This window comes from Perca fluviatilis, chromosome 4 (genome assembly GCF_010015445.1).
Source record: "Perca fluviatilis chromosome 4, GENO_Pfluv_1.0, whole genome shotgun sequence".
Classification (NCBI taxonomy): domain Eukaryota; kingdom Metazoa; phylum Chordata; class Actinopteri; order Perciformes; family Percidae; genus Perca; species Perca fluviatilis.
The window spans coordinates 42,081,346-42,108,605 of NC_053115.1; the positions used below are offsets into that span (position 1 = coordinate 42,081,346).

Consider the following 27,260-nt stretch of genomic DNA (forward strand, 5'->3'; position numbering starts at 1 on the left):
GCTGGAACAGATGAATGTAGTGGAGTAAAAAGAACAATATTACTCTCTGAAATGTAGCAGAGTAGAAGTAGAAAGTGGCATGAAAAGAAAAGACTCAAGTAAAGTACTTCAACATTTGGTACTGAACAACAGTACTGGAGTAAATGTAGAAAGTGGCATATAATTAAAAGACAGTCAACTTTATGTTGCCTTTCCAGAATTTGTTTGTAATTTTTCCAACTTTTATTTTGTAATTGTTTCCAACTTTATTTTGTAATTTTTTTCAACTTTTACTTTGTAATTTTTTCCAACTTTTCAACATTTTCGCTTTTTCCTACGTTTTTTGCACATTTCACATTATTTTTTTTATTTAAAAAAAAAAAATTCCCAAATCTCTGAAATGTGGCGGAGTAGAAGTAGAAAGTGGCATAAAAAGAAAAGACTCAAGTAAAGTAGTCTAGCTAGCTGTCTGGATTTACCCTGCAGAGATCTGAGGAGCAGTTAACCATAGTCCTCACAAATCAGCCGGAGGTTAGAACGCCAACACAAAGAAAGAGGAAGGGGACAGACATCCGGCCAAAAAGAGGGACATCCGGCAGAATATCCGGTGGCCCTGGAGCAATCCCGGAAGTAGAACGTAGTGGATATAGACTAGAGGATCTATAATACACAGAACATTTGCCTAAATAGTGGCCTTTTCTAAAATACTGTGGTGTTGGCGCTTCAAATGGGACGCCTGCAGAGCGCCACAGGAGCATCAAATGAGCCGTGTCAAATGAGGCGCGTCAATTATCCCTTTCAGTGCGTCTGGGCCTTTAGATTGCACCTTTTTTTTTGTCCTTCATGGGTAGATTGTTGTTTGAAGATTGCTTTGAAAAGGCCGTGTGAATAATAAAACGTGACTTGAAATAGAAATATAAACGATGCTGTCTCCGTTGCGGCCCCCGAGACTCTGGAACAGACTTCCCATTCCTATTAGGTCCTCCTCTACTGCTGAGCTCTTTAAGTCTCGTCTTAAAACACATTTTCATTCTTTGGCGTATGATTTAGTTTAGGGACATTTGTCTAGTGTGCTGTTTGTATGATGTTCCATTGTGTCTATATTTATATTGTCTTCCTTTGATTTTATAACATAATATAACTTGGTTCAGCTTATGTTGGTTTTAAAAGTGCTCTATAAATAAATTGACTTGACTTGACTCGTTGTAGAGTCAGAGGGAATATACTTTAAGGACCGCTCCTGTGCGTTTTGGGAAAAAAACTGTGCCGTCTCAGCTAATCTTTAAGAGCCACGCAGACTCTTTAGAGTTCAGCGAGTTTAAGCCCTTTTTATTCAACTTTTCTGACAGGATGTTTGCTGCAACATGTTGCAGTGTGAATGGCTCCGAAAACAACTCTTTGTCAGTCTCATAAAACGACTCAACTGTGAGAAATAAATGAATTCAATCTTGTTTTGACATTCTTTATTGTATTCTTCTTCGTGGAAGATAATTAAGAAATCTTCTGTAGCCAAGTGGGAATGAAAGAAAGTGTCTGTTTTTGCATTTTTTTTTTGATGGATGATCAATCATATTTCACACCCTGTCTTGTCTGTGCATGTGTCGGTTTGCTGACAGCGGACACAAGTTCAAGATTTTTTTTTACTTCATTTCAGAACCGCCTGCATGCAAATCCCTTTATAAAGTGTATTTATAAATCCAACTTTCCACCCAGAAGCCTAGTGAATGCGTGTGTGCGCATGTGTGTGTGTGTGTGGCGGTACACCATCTGTGTGTTTTGGCCACAGGTCATTTTTGGCTTAACGTTCCACACCATTTACTCATATCAGACAACTGCTACTTAGCACCACACACACACACACACACACACACACACACACACACACACACACACACACGCACACGCACACGCACACGCACACACACAGATGCACACACACACACGCACAAAATGTACGACGAAGGTGTGAAAAAGTGTTTCCCAAAGTCCCAAGATGACGTCCTCAGATGTCTTGTTTTGTCCCCAACTCAAAGATATTCAGTTTCCTATCACAGAGAGAAGAGACTAAAACAATATTCAAATTTAACAAGCTGCCATCAGGGAAGATTGACTTTTTTTCCATAAAAAATTATTCAAACCGAATATCTATTTATTTAATAGGCGACAACTAATTAATCTCCACAGCTCTACTAATTGGCACTAAAAAACAAAACACAGCTGAGGCTGATGGGAATGTCTTTAGTTTGGGACACAGATTAAAGTCAGAGGAGCCCTGAAGTTGTTACAGTTCATCCCGAAAGGGAACATGAACGCCTGAAACTAACGTGATGGCAACCCATCCGATAGTTGTGAATATATTCCAGTCAAAGTCCAAAAATGTGGACAAGAGTATCTCCAAAGACAGAGGGGTTCATCCTCTGGGGAACAGGATGTACAAATCTTTGTGGCAATCCATCCAAATAGGGATGTAAATTTAGGACCGATAGCCGACCGCCGTTAGCCGATCATTACCCGTCAGGCAGGCAACGGAGTCCTAGTTCACCCGTTAATAAATAAATTGTACAGCAGAATTTTCTTTTACCATGCAAAAATGTATAATTATTTTGTTTTGTTTGAATAATATTGTTTTTAATTGTGTTATGTCCATTTTATGTCTAGGAGAGGAGAATTATTCGGTTAAAAGGTCCCATGACATGGTGCTCTTTGGATGCTTTTATATAGGCCTTAGTGGTCCCCTAATACTGTATCTGAAGTCTCTTTTATATAGACCTTAGTGGTCCCCTAATACTGTATCTGAAGTCTCTTTTATATAGACCTTAGTGGTCCCCTAATACTGTATCTTAAGTCTCTTTCCCGAAATTCAGTCTTGGTGCAGAATTACAGCCACTAGAGCTGGCTCTAAGGTGGAGGGTGGGGGTGTGGCCTTCACCAACTGCGACTTTGCTTGTTTGATAGCCATGATATGTCTCTCTCTCTCTCTCTCTCTCATGGGTGGGCTAAATTCTATGGGCGGGCAAAGCAGAGAAAGGGGAGGTAACCTTTCCCCTTATGACATCATAAAGGGAAGATTCCAGATTGGCCCATCTAGCTTTCATTTTCTCAAAGGCAGAGCAGGATACCCAGGGCTCGGTTTACACCTATCACCATTTCTAGCCACTGGGGGACCATAGGCAGGCTGGGGGAACGCATATTAATGTTAAAAAACCTCATAAAGTGAAATTTTCATGCCATGGGACCTTTAAGGGTTAAATGGTGACAGACAGACAGACAGACAGACAGACAGACAGACAGACAGACAGACAGCCGCTAGTGTGGCTTAAAATAGATGAAACGAATCTTAGACATTCTTTAATTTACATCAGTTCAAAAACACACACACACACACAAACATCATTTACAGAGTATCTGCAGAGAGAACAGGCCGAGCAGCTTCAAGATGCATATGTTTTCGCTCTCTCCGTTTCTTCTTCCCAGCTTTCTTTCAACTCGCTTTCAATCGAATGTGCTTTGTTGGCAGGAAAAATTAAAGGTCCAATATGTAATACTGACAGATAGCGTCAGTATTACATGTTGGTTACTGCAGTCCAAATTCAAAATACTGGAAAGAGTTGTCTCCCCCACCCCCTCCTCCCCAGAATCGAAGTTCACGGGAGTTGCCAGGTTGAGAATGCTTAACCCAACGTCATACATGGTAGTCTCGCGTTGCCAGACATTACTCCACAGCGCGGCGGTGTTGCTAGATGCTGCTATATTGACGGTTATATAAGTGGCTGACAGTCCCCTTTTATTGACTAATTGCAACAACAATGACCGCTAAAAAGACCGCAAACTTTCGGAGCTTTGTGCCCGACTGACAGCCACCTTTTCTGGGTTTAACATCGCTGCAACAACCGCCAAAAAGACCACAACCTTGCAGAGCTTTGTGCCTGACTGCCAGCCACCTTTTCTGGGCTTAACGTCACTGCAACAGCCAAAAAGAACACGACCTTTTGGAGCTCTGTGCCCGGCTGACAGCCACCTTTTCTGGGCTTAACATCACTGCAACAGCAGCCAAAAAGACGGCAACCTTTCGGAGCTTTGTGCCCGACTGACAGCCACCTTTTCTGTGTTTAACGTCACTGCAACAACCGATAAAAAGACCGCAACCTTGCAGAGCTTTGTGCCCGACTGACAGCCACCTTTTCTGGGCTTAACGTCACTGCAACAACCGATAAAAAGAACACTACCTTACGTAGCTTTGTGCCCGACTGACAGCCACCTTTTCTGGGCTTAACGTCACTGCAACAGCCGCCAAAAAGACCGCGACCTTGCAGAGCTTTATGCCCGACTGATAGCCCCCTTTTCTGGGCTTAAGGTCACTGCAAAAGCCGCCAAAAAGACTGCGACCTCACAGTCGTCTCTACCCAGAGTAATTTTGCGATTCTGTTTCTGTCTTTCCGATTTTTCTTTATTCACCTCCGCTTCGTTTCCTCCCTCGTCTCTTCCTGGACTGGTTTTTAAAGATTCACCTCCCTGTCCTGAGGCATCAATAGAGAGATACACAGTTACATAATCCTGCAGCTCAACCGCAGAGCAGCGGGTGATCATTTACAGTTGCCAGCAGCCCTGAAATTCCTCTAAATGTGTGTCTCTGCATTGCTCCAGATGATCCAAAAACCAGCGTTCAGAGCAAGACACTTCCATCAGCCTCAGCTGGGTTTCATTTTTTAGTGCTAATTAGTAGAGCTGCAAAGCTGAATCGAATAGTTGTCAACTATTAAATCCATCGCCAACTATATTGATAATCGAATAATCGGTTTTAGTTCTTTTTTTTATGAAACAAAAGAAAAACTTCTGATTCAAGCTTCTTAAATGTGAAAAGATACTCAGTTTAATATGATATAAAAACAGAAAAGAGGAGAACATCTTCATATTTGAGAGGCTGAATACAGCATTTTCTGTTATTTTGGCATGAAAAATTACTTAAAAATAGTTGGCAATTATTTTTTTACTCGTCGAAGCTCTAAATAATTGTCTAATCTTGTGGAAAGGGATGTGTAACAATATACTCAACTCACAATTCACGATTTTAAGCTGAAACGTAAAAAAAAAGTGTCATAAAATGTTGAAAAATGTCAAAATTAGCGACAGTTTTATAAAATATGGATTCCTACTTCCTACATTGGAACAAAACGTTACCAGTATAAATAACCAACATAAATTTGAATCAGAAATAATGTAATCCAGGCAATAATGTAAATGAGATACACACAGGAGTGTAATTCACAGGAGACTGGGCTGGCTCTGGAGATAGTTTTGGCGCCTTGGAAGAGGAACAATTAAGTTAAAAACGATTACAGTTATGCAGCTTTAACGGTGGAAGGGAACTGAAGACGACACGGAGCCGTGCGGCGGGAATGGGACAGGCGATAGCAGGGTGAAACACAAAGAGGAGCGCCGAGGAGACTCAGATACAGGAAGAGGTAACCAGATCTCAAAGTGTGGGTTTTATGTAACGCTGTAGAGTGGGCTGGGATGCCTTCAGTGTCTCGTGGGAGCGCTGTAATTCACATTAGGCCTGTAAAGCTGTGAGCAGGGTGGTGTGGAGGAAAAAAAGGAGAAGTGAGAGGCATGAAAGGAGAAGTGAGAGGAAGAGAGAGGAAGTTGGAAAACACAGATTAATTTATTGTTGTTTGCTGTGTTGCAAATGAGCTTTTTGAAATTCTTTTCCTCCTGAGAGTACATGGAAGTACTCTTCAGTTACAGATGAAATGCTCTTGCTTGCTCTTGTGGGAATTCGTAAATTATAGAGTGTGGTCTAGGCCTACTCTGTCTGTAAAGTGTCTCGAGATAACTCTTGTTAAGATTTGATACTATAATGAATTTAATTAGATCTTTAAGTTTCCGTCGTGGCCAAGGCTGACGAGAGAAATGTTTGGTCATTCCTTCTCCTCTCACTTGGTTCTTTTTTTCCCACATTCATCTTTTATCCACACTATTCCTACCTCCACGATACCTTGCTTGGATTCTAGGCGAGATGTTACTCATTTAGCGTCTCTTTTCCTTAGAGATTTTGGGGAAGGAAATAATGAAGTAAAGGATCTGAGTGCTTCTTCCACTCCCAGAGCGAATATCAATGCAGCGTTCGGTGCCTCAATTCGATTCCACTTAAATGCTTGCCCTGCTCTTTGATGCTCAGAAACGATGCAAGAGGCAACAGAAGCATTGTTGCGTGTGACACTATGGCTAACACTACATTTGGCAGCAGGTAACGTTAGCCGACCGTTAGCTAGTAGCTAGATTAAACACGGTTAGAATGCTGACAGGTAAAAGGTCTAACGTGTTGCTGTATTTCACTGGAAAGAATTCCAACAGTCTGCAGCTAAAGACACAGAGGAGGCATCGTGGACACTGCCGGAGAAATAACACAGACGGGACTTAATGGTGCGTTCAAGTGCACCTCGTAAGCTCATGGTGCATTCAAGGTCGATGTAAAGTTCACCTCTGCCATCTAGTGGTTCTTTTTGTTGTTTAACAGCATTTGACTGGTGAAATAAGTTATTACATTTAAACAAATCACTTAATTTTGACCATATGGCCTTAGCAATAAACAAGACATTATTTAAAGGTGCAGTAGGTAAGACTTATAAATCAAACTTTCGGTCATATTTGCTGAAACTGACCCTATGTTCCAGTAGAACTACATGAAGCAGGTCATTTAAAAAAAAAATTCAGCTCCTCTGGCTCCACCTACAGCCTGTAGTATGATTTGCAAAAAATCCACCGCTCCCTGTTCAGATGCACCAAGCAGGGCCAGGGGGGGGGGTGTGTCTTACTGCGTGTCAATAACTGCTCGTGCACTGCTCATTCTCCCTTGTGGGGGGAGGGGCTTAGGAGACTGTTTTGGGTTTTAGCGGAAAGGTGGGGAGGGACTGAGAAGTTGTCGATGTTCAAATTTTTTGGCTAAGTCCTGGATCTTCACAATCCATCTAGAGCACCTTTAATGTCGCCAACTTTAGTTTTGTGCTCCTTTTATTTTGGTTCAGGCACCGTTTGGGCACCGATTAAAAAGTATAGTTTTAGCACCGGTATTTGAAACTGCAGCTGGATTAATCACTGATGGCAGACAGATACAGAAGATGGAAACGAGGCATCGCGGGTGGCACTATGCTTTTTTTATTGAAGTTTTTAGCTACTTTTATGGAGGAATTGTCCAAATACGTATGTTGTATTGTTTCTGTGTGACACAGAAGCTTTGAAATTTTTTAATTTGAGAAGTGGAAGATAAAAGAGGAAGAGAGAGAGAGCGAGAGAGGATAAAAGACAGAAGCAACAACGGGAGCTGGGAGGTGCTCAGTATCTCGCGGGACGGCTTTAACCTGCATTAGAGCTTTATTACATGGCTGAGCCGCCGGTTGGATGGTCACATCCTACAGGGAAATGTTTTACTGTTCAGTATGGAGACAGACAGTAGAAGACAAGAGAATAAAGACGTGGAAAGAGAGGACAGAGAGACGAGTGGGTGGATGTAATGCAAGGATACAAGATGCATTCAAGGCCTCGTGGGACGGAGCAAATTTACATTAGGCCTAGCCGAGTTCAGACTGAGAGACAGAGAGGGAGAAACAGAGAGAGAGAGAGCAAGACAGAGAGAGAGAGACAGAGAGAGAGAGAGAGAGAGAGAGAGAGAAAATCTGGAACCAAAACAAAGACGTGGTCGCTGTTGGACAGGTGAGGTCGAGACAGAGATGCACTTTCTCATACAATGTAAAGCATTCAATAACACAAGGAACATGTAAGTCTGTAATCCCAGATTTCAAAGAGCTGACTATCCTTTCAAAGTAAAGCTACCTACACGTGATAAGCGAGATGCTCTCTGCGCGCCGCAAGGTAGGGCGCAGAGCAGAGCGCAGAGAGCAAAGCGTAGCGCAGGTAAACGTCATCAAGGGAGGCAAGGACGCTGTTTTCCTTTTCTAGCTAAAGAAATGCTGTTACCTCATTGGTTGCGCTTTCAAAAGGTCAACGGCAACTGGGTCAAAGTTGTAATTTGAGCTTTGAGCGCACACAACATATCTGAGCGTAGTTAACGCTTGTGGGTAGCGAGCTGGTTGGATGCCACCGCCCCCACCCGTGAGGGAAATAATGGAACAGCCGTGCAATGCACCTATGGTGTGGCGGCTTTAACTGGAAAGAACGGGTATCTTGCTGCCCATATACAAAACTGGGAGGCACACAACACACACACACACACACACACACACACACACACACACACACACACACACACACACACACACACACACACACACACACACACACACACACACACACACACACACACACTAGAGGTTGCATAAGAAGTATTTTTTCTTTCTTACATTTGACACTCAACGATTATATATTAATATGCTGTTTCTTTATTGACCCTAAAACAAATGAATTATTGACGCATGCACGCACGCAGCCAAGAGATAGATAGATAGATAGATAGATAGATAGATAGATAGATAGATAGATAGATAGATAGATAGATAGATAGATAGATACCTGTAGGAGATCTTTTTGTCTCTCCATTTCTGTCCCGTCAGGGCGTAGCGTTTGTTCCTCTGCCGGCGGCTGGTGTGAGGATGATCTGGGACGCCACAGCGAGGTCTCCTCATCCACCTGGACGACAACAACAACAACAACAACAACAACTCACTGTTTGGTACACAGGACGGGAAGTAAACCACAAGTTTTATCACCGTACGATACTATATCGATTCTTTGGACAACGATACCATATTATTAACGGTACGATTTCGATTCAAGGAACCCGCAATCGATGCGATATTATATGCCAATTTATCACAGTTACATTTCTATCAACACAAAAAAGAAACTAAATACGATTTGTGAATTTGTATGACAGAGCTCTTCCAGGCATTTAAATGAAAGAATTAGTGCTGTCAAACAATTAAAATATTTAATCGCGATTTATTGCATTAATGTCATAGTTAACTCGCAATTAATCGCACATTTTTCAGCTGTGAGCTCGGCCGTCAGCTGTGAGCTCGGCCATCAGCTGTGAGCTCGGCCATCAGCTGTGTGCTCGGCCATCAGCTGTGTGCTTGGCCTTCAGCTGTGTGCTCGGCCATCAGCTGTGTGCTCGGCCATCAGCTGTGTGCTCGGCCATCAGCTGTGTGCTCGGCCATCAGCTGTGTGCTCGGCCATCAGCTGTGAGCTCGGTCATCAGCTGTGTGCTCGGCCATCAAGTGGTATTTCAGACTGGACGTGCTGCGATGATAGCTCAGTTCACAACGACAAAACACACAGATCACTTTGGTCTTGTCAATGGAACCATTTGGCAACTTTTTAAAAGTAAACTTTCTATTCAGAATCTTCCAAGACATGAACACCTGTCTCCTGGGTCAAAGTCTTGTGTTTTCTCCTTAACTTCTTCCAGGACATGAACTTTGCTCCCCGGCTTGAAAGCCCTGTGTTTTAGGAGCCAAACATCCCACCCCCACCCCAACCTCCTCCCTATGAGGATCTTCACGCTCTTATACAGCAGCAGTCAATGTGCTGCTGACAGTAATAAATACGTGGAATACATATGAGTTACAGTACTTTACTTTTCGTAGCTATATGTACAAAAAGAAATAAGGTCTAAAATAAGTTAAAGGCCAATCTTTGGTTTGTATATTACAAACACAAACACACTAGTGTCTCAGCATCGGCAACACTAAATGGAGTTCAGCAAGATCAGCCAGGGAGCGGCCGCACACTGAGGCTAAAAATGTCAGGCCAATTAGAGTCCATTTATATCAGTAATAATTAATCTGTGTGGCCTTTAATCTGAACTGTGGTCTCGAAAAGGTTCCATAACCAGGGTTCATACGCATTTTAACCAATACTTTTCCATGACTTTTTGTCAAATTTCCATGACTATGTATTCCTGAAAATGTCAGTCAACATTATACAATAAGAAAAAAATCTGTGTTTAAGTTTACCCTGAGAGGTTTAACAATAAAATGAATGTCAATTACTGGTAGTGGGATTGGTAATATCACGCCCCGAATAGAACGTTGAGGTTAGGACGACAATACGAAAATATATACGAAAATACATTTATTAATCACGTTATTATACTGTGTTAAAAAAAAATTCCATGACTTTTCCAAAACTTTCTGGGTCTTTTATGTTTCCAAACCCTTTCCAGGCCTGGAATTTGCATTTTTAAAATTCCATAACTTTTCCAGGTTTTTTTCAATACGTAGGAACCCTGCATAACAGCCACGACATAATGTCAAAATCGGCCGGTGACTCACTCTATAGTCGTCTCGTCCAGTATTCCCGTCACAGGAATGCCGTAGAAGCGCTGCATGGCGGCCACGGCCGACTGCATGGCTTTCTCCTGCCGCAGGTCTGACGTGCGTACGTCGTGAGGCAGCAGGTAGCCGTAGTTCTTCAGCCACGTCTGAGAGACAGAGAGGGAGAGAGAGGGAAGAGGGGAAAACAACAGGAATACAGGTTAGTTATGATCAAACAAACACACCGGTCCATCAGCAGCAACGTGAAATGCAAAGTAAGTAGGGCTTTAAACTGACACCCTCCCAACCTGCCAAATGCGGGTAAAAATGAACAGGTAACATAGGCATCAATCAAGTAACTCTGCGTCTGCTTGAATCGGCGGTTTGACTCGTTTGCTGCAGCTCATGGCCCTTATCTGATAGCTCCTCGACTCCTCGGTCCATCTTGTTCGGTCTCTCCTCGGCGAAGACAGTCTCAAGCTCTTATTTCTGCCCCGAGGAGCGAGGAGGGAGCATCAAGGAGCAGACTGATCTCATGACATGGCGTATGTATGACATGCCAATTGGTATGCCATTATTGGCGTGTCATCAAGACACATACTCGCTTTTTAGCGTGTTTATCAACGCGGTTTGGCCTCCATTGACTTACATTACCTTGCGATTGCGTGTGAATTGACGCCGTAGCGAGTAGAAGGAAAGGGCGTAGGGGAGGTTGGTTGGGGGCGGGGTGGATGGGTCAAACAACACAGGACTTTCACCCCGGAGACCGGGGATCGTGTCCCACGTGTCACGTTTCCTAAACTCAACCGCCGCGTTCTTCTTTTACTAAACCCAACCAGTTCTTCTTTTAAGAACGCCACTTGGCTTCAGAAAGTGGCGTGTATGTTTACGTTGTATATGGCGTAGACATACACGCGGATAGATCAAAATGCGTACAGATAACACGCCACTTGGCCTAAGAAAATGGGTGGGTATGTTTAAGCGAAGTCATGATGTCATGTTGCAAGGAGGGATCGTGGAGGAGCTATAGGCGAGGATCCAGAGAGCAGCCTTCCTGGAGGCCGTAGCAGCTGAAGGAGTTGCTAACTCCGCCCAGACAGCTGACAAATTCATGCGACGCTTCAGAGGAATGGACGTCTCATCCCTCTAAAAACACATTTGCTCGCTGCCTCTCTACTCTGATGAGGAAGGGAGGCAAGTGGAGGACTCAAGGAGGCAATTTAAGGGCGATGGGACGCACCCATTGTTGCCAGATTGGTGTGTTTTCCGCCAAGAAATTTGGGCGGTTTTGTGAGTGTTTGGCTTGGAAACGTAATCTTTATGAGGCAACACTGATGCTTAGGAGTTTATGCTCAATGCACTGGACGCGGGGTGCCACCTACCAAACTTGCATTGCCGGTTTTGCCAGCGGCGTCCCCCCCTGCTTTGCTATCGGGATGATTCGCCCTACTACGAGTTCGTTTACAATCGAAATGACTTTGAAGCGGTTATATTAAAAGGTACAAATCTTGCATAGTGTGCCTTTAAGGCTGTTTGAGTCCCTGTGGTCTGTACATGGAGAAGAACACAGATGTTTGTAGAGGCGAAACCTGCTCTTCCCAGCCGTGGGGACGTCATTCGCGTGCACCGTGGCTACCATAAACCTCACCTCATCCTACATTGTGACGTGTGGTACAACCATTGGCTACGTGTCTAGCGTGTGCGGTATCGATCACGAGCTACGACAAAAACGCAGAAGACATTAGAAATTAAAGTTAGGAAAAAAAAAAAAAAGGTGGCAAGTGGAACATCTGATTGGCTGGAAACTTTGAAAACCATGTTGGCTGGTGATTAAAAAAAAAAATTCAAAAGCAGTGAAAGTAAATCTTCACACTTCAACGGACGGAGCTCTTCCCATTTAAGTTGTCCTCCGATGTGGCCGAGCGGAACAAGAGAACGGAGGGGAATAAAAGGGTGGGCTGACAAAAGAGGATAACCAAACACTCAATCAGGCTGCGGAAAAGAGAGAAGACACCGAGAGATTGATGGAATACGTCAGAGAGAAACTGGAGAGAAAGAGATCAAGAAGGATGAGGAAAGAGCTTTTCCCCCTTTGCAGAAAATTTGATTCACACCGATCCAAAAATCAATGTCGAATCCACAAGTTTCCTCGGCCGATTCTTATTACGTCGTATTTTTCACTTAGCGCGTCTGTCTCTTTAATATGACATAACAAGATCTGCACAAGCCTCCTGAGAGAGAAGGGAGGGGGGAAGAGAGAGGTAAACATACCCCGGCTGAGTGCAAGAGGAGTAAAACGCCTTTCTTCTATGCGCAATAACTCGGCTTAATTTGCACATGTAGTCCAGACATTGTTAGAGTTTGCTCCGGTATTTTTGTGTTCTGTATAGTGTATGTAGAGGAAACATTTTAGTACTTTATACAGGGCTGTAGTACTTGAGTACTTGAGAAATGTTTTTCTATCGTCTCGGACTTGTCTTGGACTCGGCCTCGCCAAATATTCTAATTGGTTTCGGCCGAGTCCAGCGATATACAGTATATACTTTTTCTAAAGTAACTTCCTCTCAAAAAATTGTTGGAAATAACAGATTCGCATTTCCGTTCTGTTCAGTCAGTTTCACCCAAACTCCTAGTGGGTGTCCTATAACACGTTTTTATGGACACCATGCAGCCAATCAGAATCAAGTATTCACCCAGACCGTGGTATAAACTTTACTATTGCTCACCCTTTTCCAGTGCATGATGTAATGTCAGGTTCAAAGATGGACTTGTCTACAGCCCTGACTTTATGTCTTTATATGTGTTTTTTATCTTGCACTCCTGACTGCAGATCCATTTTCCTATCTGGGGAGGGAGGAAGGAAGGACAGAGAAACCGAAAAAAGGGGGCATTTGAAAGGGAGAAAGAGCAGCAGGGAGAAAGATGAGAGAAGGGAAAGGAGGGTGGGGGTGGGGGTGGGGGGGGGAGATAACGAAGGCGGAGGTTGAGCCCTTCTCTACAGTAGGTCATTAATATTTCACAGAGTGTGCCAGCCGCTCCCAGCCGGCCCGGGCCCGGCAGCAACCGTCAACGCCTGCCTAACTGCCATGATGGACGCAGCGAGGTCACCAGCGCTGAGGGAATCAGTCTGTCCCCCCCCCGTCCCTTCACAGCCGACACACGCACAACATTATTCACACTTTCACACGGTGCTGCACGGTATGAGGAAACTATGCGATAACATTGTTGGATAATCGGTCCGCGTACAGTAAAGGCAATGAGTCTGTGTTGCCTTATTTGACAGAAATCTATATGCATTTTTCTGTTATTTCTGACAATTTGAAAAAAAAAAATGATATTATGCTTTGAGTAAATGAAACCCGAATTTACAAAACTGGTTAGAAAAATATTAATACAAATCACCGGGAGAGATTATATAGACTCTGGTAGTGGTGTAGTCTAATGTAGTGGGTATACTGTACTGTATATACAGTATATATTAGCCAGAATCTGCCTTTGGGGGAGGGGGAGCCATATCATAGTGGGGGGGTGTGGCTGTTTTGAGCAACAACTTCATTTCCTGCATTCTGATACACTTTTATGCACCAATTTACGGTGGAAATCCCTTTATTTAGCCTATGCGAAGAAGAAAAACACAGAGGACAATTCCAAATATGTCAAAATTATAATGGAAAGTATGTTATTGCGTGTCATTGGGCATTTTTAAGTGGGTATACGGAAATCCTGGAGCTTTCTTAGTGGGTATACTGCGTATCACGTAGACTACACCACTGGACTCTGGACATTAATCTAAGATTAGTGCTCATATTCACATTTATGTTCTGCTTGTTCAACACTGTTTTGGTAAATTGGTCTTAAAAAACATTCAGGGAGGATTTGAAGTGCTATTTTTATTCTCAATTCTTATTTTGGTGCTGGTGATTTTCTTTCGGGGCTGGATAAAACCTCTTTGGGGGGGGGGGGATGGGGTCTAGTTTAGTCAATTTATTCAGACTGTGATCCTAATCGGCCTTTAATCCAAAAGCAAACGTGAACACACATGGTCCGTGAGCCGAGAGGAAACGGAAACTGCTTGCGATCCAATTAAAAACCTGCGGTGATGACAACGCAACTACTGTTCTCTCACAAAACATCTCCGTCTGGTTCCTGTAAATTGAATTGTGTTGAAACCAGACTGTGATGAAGAACAGAAACAGAGCTGCGGGCCAGAATCAACAGAACTGTTTCACTGTCGACTGCCAGGATGGATAAAAAGATCTCCGTCTGGAGTAAGACAATCATAATGATAACGCCGTTTAATCTATACGAACAAAATGGACAACACAGTCTTGAACAAGCGGTGCTGTCAAGCAATGGTTTTAGTTATCGAGGGCTCTTCACACGCCTCGTAATTCATTTTCAATAAGAGGCGAGCAGTAGGGCTGCAAGATATGAGGAAAATATGTCATTGCGATTATTTTGACTGATACGGTGATTGCGATTTGATTCACGATATGGGAGGGAATGATCGCTTTTGTCTCATTATTCTTATTTTCATTGAAAAATAATCAAATGAAAATGATTATAGTGTGATTTTTGCGACAATCTGTACCAAACAAAGATTTTTTAATTTTTTGGGGGCTTTTCCCTTTATTCGATGGATTTACCGGGTAACGGCCGTAATTATGACATAACCTATCAACAATAACAGTCCGTGGTTAGAAAAGACTTTTTGTTATGAATCGACCTGTGATTATGGATATGCGGTACTGCAGTCAGCTAATCTCATTCAGTTGTACGGCAGGGATACAGCATCTCCATGGTTACCACGCATTGATCGCCTGGCGATTACTAGTGGAGCGTTTTCCTTCACATGAGGAGCGTCGTAGACCGGGCGGATCCACGCGACTACGCAGGCCAAGTGTCGCTCCCCGTGTGAAAAGCCCTATTTGTGCGACATCCTGTCCTGTTCCCGTCCGGAACAAAGCACAAGGAGACTTTATATTTCACGATTTTCCGTCAGATCGTTTATAGATCTCAACGTTTCCGACTGTACTTGAAGGCAGCTTCATTTCACAGGAGAGAGAGAAAGAAAGAAAAGAGAGGAGCGAGACATGGCGAGTGCGGGAAACAGTCAGCTGTTACACAAACTCCCAGGCAGTTCAGAGCTTGTGTTTGGGGTTTTAGACTCTCTCTTGTGGCAGAGATAGAGGCAGTGATATTTCCTGTTTCCTGTACGGGACTCTCACACCGCCTCAAAACACACCGAAAAGTCAGATCTCCAGTTACACGACTGGCCACCGCAGCGTGGCGAAGGGTCGCGGTTCTCCACAAGTTGAGTCGGTCTCAACTTTTTTTTTGAGGACGGAAACCTCAACACAAATATTCCCAAAGAAGTCCCATTCACCTTGTCTCACTTCAGATGTCTCACTTCAAATGTCCTTATCACCCTGTCAGGGTTGTGTTCGCTATAGCGACCACCTTGCTCTACATTATCCCTTACATATCATGCAAATTGGTGTGCCTTCATTTTCATGCGATATCATACGCAACCGTTCGTGTGACAGCGCAAACTTGCCTGATGAAGGTCTAGTGCTGAAAAGGTTGCCAGCTATTAAATGTCTTTGTTTGTTTGTTGGGCAGTGTGCTGGAGTTTCTTTGCAAATTCGGGTAAACAACAGCTGACTGATACAGGCAACAGAGAAGTTGCCTAAAAAGGTTATGACAGAAAAATGGAGCCTGAAGATCTATTTACAGTATTGTTATTGTGCCCTGCATGATACACACACAGACACACACACACACACACACTCTCTGCAATGAAGTCTCCAAGAACTTCGATTAGTCATAGTGTGTGTGTGTGTGTGTGTGTGTGTGCGTGCGTGCGCTCAGAGGAAGCAGTTCGAATTAAATAATTCACCAGCTGCTATTATACAACAATTACTACACTGCCAGCAAAGCTCTGAACACACACACACCTCCATATGTGAACATGTTTAATTAATATTCTTATCTGACTTGGATAAAATAGTTTCTCGGTGAGTCGTTGGATGTTGTGGGAGTTTCAGAAACACAAAGACCCCAAAGTTCAGGAACTGCCTCGTGAACAAAAGCCCTCAGAAAACCCAATTACCCAGAGAGGAGGAGAAGAGGCGGCTGGCTAAATTTCAGTCTCAATGCAACTAGTCTGGATCAACGGAAGAACACTTCCAGGATAATCACCTTCTGCTCTCTCTGTGCGTGTTGCCGTTCTCAAAAGTCCGTTGCATCGGAAACGACCTTCGAGCTAGCGAGCTACACACTGAAAATGTCAAGTTTGGAGAAAAGTTTGCATCGTGCAACACGGCAGGTATGCTTGATTGTTGCGGGGAATGATTGTAAAGATTTACAAAGAATATGTTTAGGGCGTTTCCTCTCTAACTGGGACGTTTTGGGACCGATTGGTGGGATTGCTGTGGACGAAGTACACACAGAGACACACTGGTAAGAGCCAATGAGGTTTAACCATGTATCAGCTCATTTAAATAGCTCACGTTACTGGATTGTGTCAACAGTTACCTTCATTTAATATTGTATGTGGCGTTTTCTTTTGTGGGGTGCAAATGTTCCACCAAAACAAGTTCCTTCCTGAGACGGGGTCAGCCCTATGTTCCCACATTTGTAAGATTTTTAGGCCCTAGGTTCCCACAGCCCTATGTTCCCAGGGTTAGGGTTGGGCTTAGTTACCAGATTTAGCTAAAAGCTACATTCCTTCTGTAGTCCATGGCTACTGGATAATAGGTTGGGTATAATTGGCTACCAAATTGGGAGAAAGGGGGATAAAATCTGATACAAATTTATGAAAAAGTAAATGTAGGGTTAGGGCCTAAATTTGGAGAAAAAAAAAAAAATCTTAGAAATGTGGGAACATAGGGCTGTGGGAACATAGGCACGCTCCCCCTGAGACTACTTAGCAAAACCACCGTCACTGCGTCCAGAGCTTAGCGCCGCCCAAATGATTGCGATTGGTTTAGAGAAATGCAAACAACCCAGAGTGTTTTTTCTCCTCTCCCAGAATGCATCTGTGTTGGAGCCAGACCTTACTCCACAGCGCTGTGGAGACAGAGCTGGACATGCAAGACTACAATGCAACTAACACTTCACTCAAAGGATGAGACTTACAGCCCTGTAGGAACAAATAACCAAATTCCGTCTTCAGCGCGTCGACCTAATTGATGACCAAAACCAATTAACGATTACTTCGCCAGGTGCGGAGACTTATGGCTTTCAAAGCTCAGTTTCCGTCCTGAAAAGTGGAACATCAAGACATTCCCGCTGCCGTTTTCCCAAAAAGTCATCCAAACCACAACTGTTGTGCGTAAACTTCTGACAGAATACATGTACAAAATAAAAAGGAAAAACAAATAGCGAAGTTCAGATGGAGTTTGAAATCACACACATAAAATACAGATGACGAAGCCATAAATATCACAGCAAATCAAAAACACAGAGCGGTGCAACACAATAACAAAAGTATTTGCATTTAAATATTGTAACTCTAAATCACATTTTACTTGCATGAAGGCTTCGCAGTGTGCAGGGAATCTGGATGCTTCCGGCTTCAACCGCTTTATATATTTCTGCTTCAAGGGTGCAGCGTTTGTTGAACAGCGATTTTAAAAACCTCAGCTTCTGAATCGCTGTTCAAGAAAACATCTCGTTGCACAATAAATACATTGTGCTCTTTGTGTTCGCTTTTGCTGACCCCGCAAAATGAAATGCTTATAGAGCAGTAAACGGAGAAAAGAAGGGAGGAAGACAAGAGATGAAGGCTTCCTTTGAAACGTTGGCCCTGCTGGGAACAAACTGTGGGCGGAGTGAAGCTCTCTCCGGTCTAACGTGCTCACACTGCTCCACAGATTCAACAATCAAAATGTAAGATAACTACGGACTGAGAGACTCTGCTGCAGTGGTGGAATGTAACTAAGTACATTTACTCCAGTAATGTACTTCAGTCCAGATGTTGAGGTACTTTACTGGAGTCGTTTCTTTTCATGCCACTTTCTACTTCTACTCCGCTACATTTCAGAGAGAAATATTGTTCTTTTTAATCCACTACATTCATCTGTTACAGCTTTAGTTACTAGTTACTTTACACATTAAGATTCCTACACACAAAACACATGTAGTTTATAAAATCTGATATTTTATTATAAATGAAACTAGCCAACAATATAACGGCCTACAGGTCCAGCTGAAATGATTAGGCCGTTAAACATACAACTGGCTGGATCCTTTACACTTTCTAAAATGGGAGGATTGTTCTTTACTTTTGGTACTTTAACTACATTTTCCTGATGATACTTACAGACTTTTACTGAAATAACATTTTCCATGCAGTACTTTTACTTGTAACAGTGTATTTTTACAGTGTGGTATTAGTACTTTTAGTAGTGGTAGAAGTGGTAGTAGAAGTAAAGGATCTGAATACTTCTTCCACCGCTGCTCTGCTGTTCCTTTAGTCCTTCCTGGCTGGCTCGCCAAAAATAGGTGCAGATTGATGACAGAAGAGGTAATCACACTTTGTTTTATCTAACGTTAGCACCGCTCTGTTTTTTCTCTAGCTTGCTCCACCGCTTTGTTTTATCTAACGTAGCACCGCTCTCTCTCTCTCTCTGTTCTTTCTCTAGCTCGCTCCAGCACTTTGTTTAATCTAACGTTAGCACTGCTCTCTCTCTCTCTCTCTCTCTCTCTCTCTCTCTCTCTCTCTCTCTCTCAGCAGATGTTTATATTTAGTTTTTCTTATAGAAAGAATAAGAACTTCCTGTTTTGGTCAAACCTAGATGACCATTTATTTAAACAGGAGGGAAAGGATGGATGGCAGCCAGACATGTGACTGTCACTATTCAAGAGTCTGGTTAGAGCGCGCCCACATTTTGTATACAAATACAATGCAAAGATGGAGGACGTGGATGCTTTTAAGAATGTGTGGGACTGTGAAGGCATTATTTTGTCTTTAAAAGATCTAAGCTATGTCCCAATTCAGGTGCTGCAGCCTTCAGAGGCCATAGCCTTCAAAGTCTACCTCGGCCTCAGCCTTTGAAGCCCACGAATGCTTGAGACGGTCTGGTCTGCAGAGCATTTCCTTTTTGAGCGAAGCGCCGCTCCTGTCGCCTAGCAACCTTGACAGCTGTAGCTGATAAGTGATCAAAACATTAACTACAGCACTGAAATAGAGCCAGAAGTTGTTCTTTTTATTTTACTGTTTGGACAAGTGTCTCAAAGCGAGAGGAAAAAAAATAATAAAGCCTCATGTAGCCTATGTGAACATCTCTTGTCTCCGAGACGCAGAGCTCCAGTAAGCTCACAGCGGGGTCTTTGAGCAGGACTGGCCGCCAGATATCTAGCTACTCCTGCAGAGCTGACTAACGTTAGCCCCGCAGCTATCTAGCTACTCCTGCAGAACTGACTAACGTTAGCCCTGCAGATATCTAGCTACTCCCGCAGAGCTGACAAACGTTAGCCCCGCAGCCATCTAGCTACTCCTGCAGAGCTGACAAACGATAGCCCTGCAGCTATCTAGCTACTCCTGCAGAGCTGACTAACGTTAGCCCTGCAAATATTTAGATACTCCTGCAGAGCTGATTAACATTAGCCCTGCAGATATCTAGCTACCCCCGCAGAGCTGACAACGTTAGCCCTGCAGATATCTAGCTACCCCCGCAGAGCTAACAAACGTTAGCCCTGCAGATATCTAGCTACTCCCGCAGAGCTGATTAACGTTAGCCCTGCAGATATCTAGCTACCCCCGCAGAGCTGAAATTTTTTTAGCCCTGCAGATATCTAGCTACCCCCGCAGAGCTGATTAACGTTAGCCCTGCAGATATGTAGCTACTCCCGCAGAGCTAGTTGGCGTCCGGCAGTTTATGGAGCTTCTACACTCCGAAGCAAATTTGGAGCAAATTTTCAATTTGCCATACATTTTCATAACACTGCCTATATTTAACATCTACACAGTTAGTTTCTTGCCTAAAACATTCTCAAAAGTGAATTTAATGATGAAATAGCAGACGGAAATTGTATAACAAAAAAAGAAAAGAAATATTGTTTGTGTTTGTGTTTGATCGAATGCCGAAATTAATGCTGGGAATCCTGGGGCTGAGGAGGATACAACAGTTGGGTCTACCGAATTCTGTAAAAGGAGGCCACATTTGTGGACCGCATTTGAAGGAGCCTTGGAAATTAAATGTGACAGCCTTCATTGTGCCGGTGTGACGCAATCGGTCTATGAACGCAGCCTCCGAAGGCTGCAGTCCCTGAATAGGGACATAGCTCTAGACATCTTTAAAGATGTGTTGCTTTAATTTCATTTAACAAAAACGGACAATACACAAAAATCGCAAAACACTCTCTCTCTCTCTCTCTCTCTCTCTCTCTCTCTCTACTACTCATTTAATCAGTTACATAAAAACTTCGGCGACAAACACAATCGCCACCCTTGAGTCTAAATTTTTTTCTATAAACCAGAACCTTCTTGCTGCAGCATTTTGTATCTGTTGCTACTGGAAACACACAAAAGCTTTAGAAACAGGTCTCATCTTCTTCTGGTTTCCAGTGTCTCAAAAGAACACTGTATTCATGTCTTAGTTTAAGTTAATTTACTGCTTATATAAAGAGTCTTAAGCCTGGACACAAGCCAAGCAGATACCAGATGAGTCGTGACCATAAAACATTTGATTTGGCGCAAAAGAAACATTTTTAAATGGCAAAAAGCCCAAAAGGTACCAGACTGTGAACAGAAACTGTCATAGACTTCAATGGTGGAAGCTCACTGGCTGTTTGCAGGTTCACGGTGCAGTGAACATTTCCATGGTAACAGCAGGCTCCACCAATCAGAGACGTTGCTGTTATGCTTAGAGATGTGCCGATAGCGATACCAGTATCACGAAAGCCTCCGATGCCGCCTAAAATGCTGGTATCGGAATCGGCGAGTACTGGTGTTAATGCACCGATCCGATGCCACTGTTTGAAGAATGATGTTTTTGTTGTGGGATACATGTGGAGACCTCAGATGTTCTTGTTTTTCTTGACGCTTAGGATATTGGGGTCTAATTAGGGTTTTAGGTCCTTTCTCGGGTCCAATAGGTCGACAAGCCTGAAATTGGACATTGTTTTGATTTTATTTTGATTTCTGAGGCTGTCATATGTATTCCAGTAAACCAAGACATTACAGGAATTGATAAAAAGATTTCTAATTGATCTGGAGTACTGAAGGTGGTCGCCTGGGGCAGAGGGGCCGTGAGAGAATTTTCCTGTCTAGATTGATTGATGGTTATTTGGAAAGAAGCTGCCAGCCAGGTTTTTTGCACTTACACTCCATAAAATGTTTGTTTACACTTCCTAAAAAATTGTTCACACTTTATGCAAATTTGTGTTATTGCTAAGGTTATACTACAAGAAACCTGATGTAATGGAAAGTGCTATTTTGTAATAATCTTACTCTTTGTTTTCGAGACTTGATTAGTCTTGAAGGGGGGAAATATGAAGTGTATTATCATCTTATTGTATCTGCACATTCTATAACTTGTATTTAAGCTATATTTGAACTATCTATATGTATGAGGACTCAAATGAACCCTCTCACACTTCTATAGGAAAAGGGCCACAGGAAACATCTGGAAAGCGTTATCAGTGGGGCCCCAAGTTAGAAATGTCTTTGTTGAAAAGAAGGCCAGTTGGCTTGTAGCCATTGGTCAATTATTGATCCCACCCAATTTATGAAGTATCACAAACAAAATAATGTGCCTAAAGCATTTGGAAAAAAACGCCTAAACAGGTGTCACAAATGACAAATGTAAAAAAAAAGTGCCAAAAACGTCGGTTAAGGGACAAAATTATTTTTGAACCTAAATTGAAATGCGGCCCGGAGCAAAATCTGAGATGGGCCGGATTCGACTCGGCCTTGAGTTTGACACATAGGCTAAACACGGATATTCTTCTCGTGCAGTGAAAACTTTCCTCCCAGAGGTCTGTACCCAGCTCAACGGTTTCCTCTATGTGAGCCAGACTCTCTGTTTGCATCTACGTCCACCTGATTGGCTGCGTCTCTGTCTGTCTGTCTGTGTGTCTCTGTGAGTCTGTCTGTCTCTGTCTGTCTGTGAGTCTGTGTCTCTGTGAGTCTGTCTGTGTCTGTCTCTGTGTCTCTGTGTCTCTGTGAGTCTGTGTGTCTGTCTCTCAGTCTGTCTGTGAGTCTGTGTCTCTGTGAGTCTGTCTGTCTGTCTGTCTGTCTCTGTGTCTCTGTGAGTCTGTGTGTCTGTCTCTGTGTCTCGGTCTGTCTGTGAGTCTGTGTCTCTGTGAGTCTGTCTGTCTGTCTCTGTCTGTCCGTGAGTCTGTGTCTCTGAGTGAGTCTGTCTGTCTGTCTGTCTCTCGGTGTCTCTGTGAGTCTGTCTGTCTCTGTCTCTGTCTGTCTGTGAGTCTGTGTCTCTGTGAGTCTGTCTGTCGGTCTCTGTGTCTCTGTCTGTCTGTGAGTCTGGTCTCTGTCTGTCGGTCTCTGTGTCTCTGTCTGTCTGTGAGTCTGTGTCTCTGTGAGTCTGTATGTCGGTCTCTGTGTCTCTGTCTGTCCGTGAGTCTGTGTCTCTGCGTCTGTCTATCTGTCTGTGAGTATGTCTGTCTCTGTGTCTCTGTCTGTCTGTGTCTCTGTCTGTCTGTTTCTCGGTTTGTCTGTGAGTCTGTCTGTCTCTGTGTCTCTGTGAGTCTTTCTCTGTGTCTCTGTCTGTCGGTCTGTGCGAGTCTGTGTCTCTGGGAGTCTGTCTGTCTGTCTGTCTGTGTCTCGGTTTGTCTGTGAGTGTGTGTCTCTGTCTGTCTCTCTCTGATGCTTCAACCTGTGTGTCAGCCTGCCAGTGTGTCTCCTCCGTCTGTCTGCTGAGATAAAAATAGACCTTATCTCCCCCTAATAAACTATTTACCGCCTCTCAGCCTGAGTGCAGCGGGTGCAACCCACCGGCACTTCCCCCGTCCAAACCGCGTGTGCCGCCTGATAAGTGGGCTGGCTATCGTCCTGAATATTAGATTGTGAAACTACCTCAAGGTGTTGTATTAATTTCTAGGCTTCGTTGAGTAGATAATCAACAAAATACCCCAATGGGGAGTAGGACTACACAAGAAAAATACAAGGGCTGCCCCTAATTTCTTAAGTCGAGGACAGCACCAGAAATCTAACCTGGATGTCGGCCGAACTTAGCCCCGCCCACAACATTTGAGGTCGGGAAGTTCGGTCTGGACTTTGATCCGTTGTGGAGCAACTATGCTCCAACCAGAGCTGTTGGACGAATCAAATTGTCATATGCTATAATATGTAATATGTCATATTGTTTATGCGATGATGGACGGATGACCGACAGTAACGTAAAGCCTGCCTTTGTCTCGCAGCTTCTGTGACGTCTGTCTCCGTCGCTCTGATTGGTTGTAGGTCTATCCAATTGAGTGCAGAGGCATTTTATTTCCTGGTTGGGTTGAAACACGCCCCATAATCACAGCCCAATGGAGCAGCATCAGACTCATATTCTGACTAGAATCTGAGTATGACCACGTCAGGCTACCAGAAATCATAAACTCCCCTTAACATTTCCAGGGTACCCCCCCCCAGGGTTCTCCAAGTTAAATATAAGAGTTTTTAATACCACCTGGAAGGAAGGAATGAAGGAAAGAAGGAAGGAAGGAAGGAAGGAATGAAAGAACCAATGGACAAAAAAGGACGGAATGATGAAGGAAAAGGAAGGAAAGAAAGAAAGAAGGAAGGAATGAAACACTGTGTGCCTGTGTGTGAGTCGGCGTTTTATTTTTGGTCTGTTGGTACCAAACGGTGTTCCTGCATCGCGGTCACAGTGCACCCAATCACAAACTCCCCGGGTTCCCAAACTCAATATTTCAACTTTCCTCTGCAGCCGCGTGACGTCAACTTCAAAGAAACACAGCAGCACCTGGAGGGGAGGGAGGGAGGGAGGGAGGGAGGGAGGGAGCATGGAAGCGAGGGAGGGAGTGAGCGGACTCCTAAAAGCTTCCTGAGCGATGAGTAATGTTCTGCCCCTCGTCCTTCAACAACAAGTAATCACCATCATGCCTTTTCATTTTTAGATTTATTGCCTTTCTAGCTTCAGGTGTGACTGCCGGCTCCTTTTTCTGTACGCACTAAGGCAATGTTCACACTTGGCGTCTTTTTTTTTAAAATTGACTGATGCGCTTGACATAGGGCGATTTTTTTCCAAAAAAAAAAAAAAAAAAAATATGTTACTTCAAAAAAGACACCCTGAAAAGTGTACCCACTCCCATTTAGGGTTGGGTACCAAGACCCGGTGCTAATACGGCACCGGTGCCTAAACGACCGGTATCTACCGGACCGAATAGCAACGCGGTTTTCTGGTGCCTCTTAAACGTCTGTGCTGCTCTCTGATGCTCCAGAACAGACGTTAAGGGCAACAGAAACATCGCTGCACGTGGCGCTCGTTAACACTACACTTGGCAGCGGGTGACGTTAGCCTACCGTTAGCTAGCAGCTGGATGACACGGTAAAAATGCTGACAGCTAACGTTAAACGGTGCGGGGGTGGCAGTAGCTCAGTCCCCGTATGGACCAAAAGTACGGAGTGTGGACTGGTAGCTGGAGAGATGCCAGTTCACCTCCTGGGAACTGCCAAGGTGCTCTTGAGCAAGGAACCATACCCCTCCGGCACTGGCAGCCCACTCACTCTGTGGGCTCTCAAAGATTGTTCACAAATCTGTCTAGATCTGTGGTAGTGAGCACTTCTTTGCTGAGAAAATCCATCCACCTCACAGGTGTGGCATATCAAGATGCTGATTAGACAGCATGATTATTGCACAGGTGTGCCTTAGGCTGGCCACAATAAAAGGCCACTCTAAAATTTGCAGTTTTACTGGGCGGTCCGGGGGGGGGGGGTCCTAAAACTAGTCAGTATCTGGTGTTATGGTTAGGGTTGGGGTTAGGCTCCATCCGTGAAGAGAACACCTCTCCACGGTGCCAGACGCCATCGAATGTGCAACATGACATCATGACTTCGCGTAAACATAAATGGCCCCTTTCTTAAGCCAAGTGGCGTGTTATCTGTTCGCATTTTGAGCTATCCGTGTGTGTCTACGCGCAATTGCAAGGTAATGTAAGTCAATGGAGGCCAAACGGCGTTGATAAACACGCCAAAAAGCGACTTGATAACACGGCAATAACGGCATACGAATTGGCTTGTCATACATAAGCCATTTCACGAGATCAGTCTGTGTGAGCATTATGCCCCTCAAGTCGGTTACGAAATGCAGTCAGGTCAAGAGAGAGAAAGAGAGAGAGACAGAGCGAGCGAGAGCAAGAGAGAGAGATGAACCCAAAACCCTAAACCCTATTGTGGCCAGCCTGAGGCACACCTGTGCAGTAATCCTGATGTCTAATCAGCATCTTGATATGCCACACCTGTGAGATGGATGGATAATCTCGGCAAAGGAGAAGTGCTCACGAACACAGATTTAGACACATTTGTGAACAATATTTGAGAGAAATAGGCCTTTTGTGTACGTAGTAAAAGTCTTAGATCTTTGAGTTCAGCTCATGAAAAATGGGGGGCAAAACCAAAAGTGTTGCGTTTATAATTTGGTTCACCGACTTTTAAAAAGTATTGTTTTGACACCGGTATCGAGAAAAAAACCCTACTCCTATTTCTACATGTTAGTTTGAACTAGGCCTGGGCGAGAAAATCAGATATCACGATATTCTTGACCAAATACCTCGATATCGATATTGCGGCAATATTCTAGGGTTGAGAATTGGGGCTTTAACAAAATATCTTCACACTTAGAGTTTAGATAAATAATCATTAGTAATGTAGACATAATGTCTAAGTGGGGAAAAGGCAAATAATAGAAGAGCTAGAACATACTGGTAAGTTCAGAAAAGTACATCACTTTACTGTAATGCAGCCTTTAAAACCAGGAAAAGACAACACTTATGTCATATCACGATATGACGATATCCAAAATCAAGACGATATCTAGTCTCAAATCACGATATCAATGTAATATCGATATATTGCCCAGCCCTAGTTTGAACAACAACAAAACTTTTTGTTTTGCTTCTTTTAATCTGCCATTTGAGGCAAATCTCTTTTAAAAAGTGCCTCAAGTTTGTACTTAGTTGCATTCCACCACAGTGAAAAAGTACTGAGGTTCAGTCGGCAGCTTTTCGGTCAGAGCAGGATAAAAAACAAATAAAAAAAAAACAAATAAAAAATAAAGAGTCTTATTTGTTCACGACCTTGGAGGATGTTTTGTGAAGAGGCAACAGAAAAGGGAAGTGAATCGCTTCGGACAGCCTCCCTGTTCTTGCAAACATCACGTCCAATAATACGAACCCACTGAAGAAATCAAAAGTCAACACAGTCCGCAGGCGTTCAACAGCAAACTGATTAATGAATGAAATCACGGAGCGGCTGTCTGCTGATGCAGGGTTATTATTTGTACGGGGAAATGAAAAGGAGTCAGCGTGGTGTTGTCCGTGAGGATTCCCTCATCGGCTGAGGACGGGGAATGAAGAGGCAGATTTGTAGACGTTTGGTAATGAAATTTAGAACCCACAACTTCTGCACTCGGCAGGAAAAAGACGATGTAGAGAGACAATCCCTGACGTGATCAAATTCAACAGCTGGTATGAACTCGGGGTTTTCCCTCCTGTGCAGCTAAAGAAATGATGATACAAACACATATTTAAGACAAAAATGAATGAGAGCGAGCTTTTTTTCTGTCAAGAATCTGAAGGTACAAGCAACAATGGTAACTCAAATTTTAAAACACAATAAGACTACAGAAAATGTCCATAGATTTTAGAAAGTCACAGCAATCCACTGACACTTATTATCAATGGGGGGGGGTATTCAGGAGGGACTGCCCGTTTCTCCGACGCTCCATTGTTCCGACCTCTCAATAACCCGAAAAATTCCCTTTGGTCCTACAGCCCACTAGTCCAACGTCCCGCTGGTGGCGAAATTACGAATCCCAC

At 43.6% G+C, this 27,260-nt stretch overlaps 1 protein-coding gene across 3 annotated transcripts in view; it reads right to left on the reverse strand.

Moving 5' to 3' along the window:
- The window catches only part of mmp24 (matrix metallopeptidase 24), a 100,305-nt gene that overhangs the window by 51,417 nt on the left and 21,628 nt on the right, over window positions 1–27,260 (reverse strand). For all 3 annotated transcript variants that reach the window (XM_039796448.1, XM_039796450.1, XM_039796449.1), the window contains exons 2-3: window positions 10,269–10,417; window positions 8,506–8,622 (exon numbers count right to left, since the gene is read on the reverse strand). In XM_039796448.1, coding sequence (XP_039652382.1) covers window positions 8,506–8,622; window positions 10,269–10,417 — 266 coding nt within the window. The remainder of the gene's footprint in view (window positions 1–8,505; window positions 8,623–10,268; window positions 10,418–27,260) is intronic.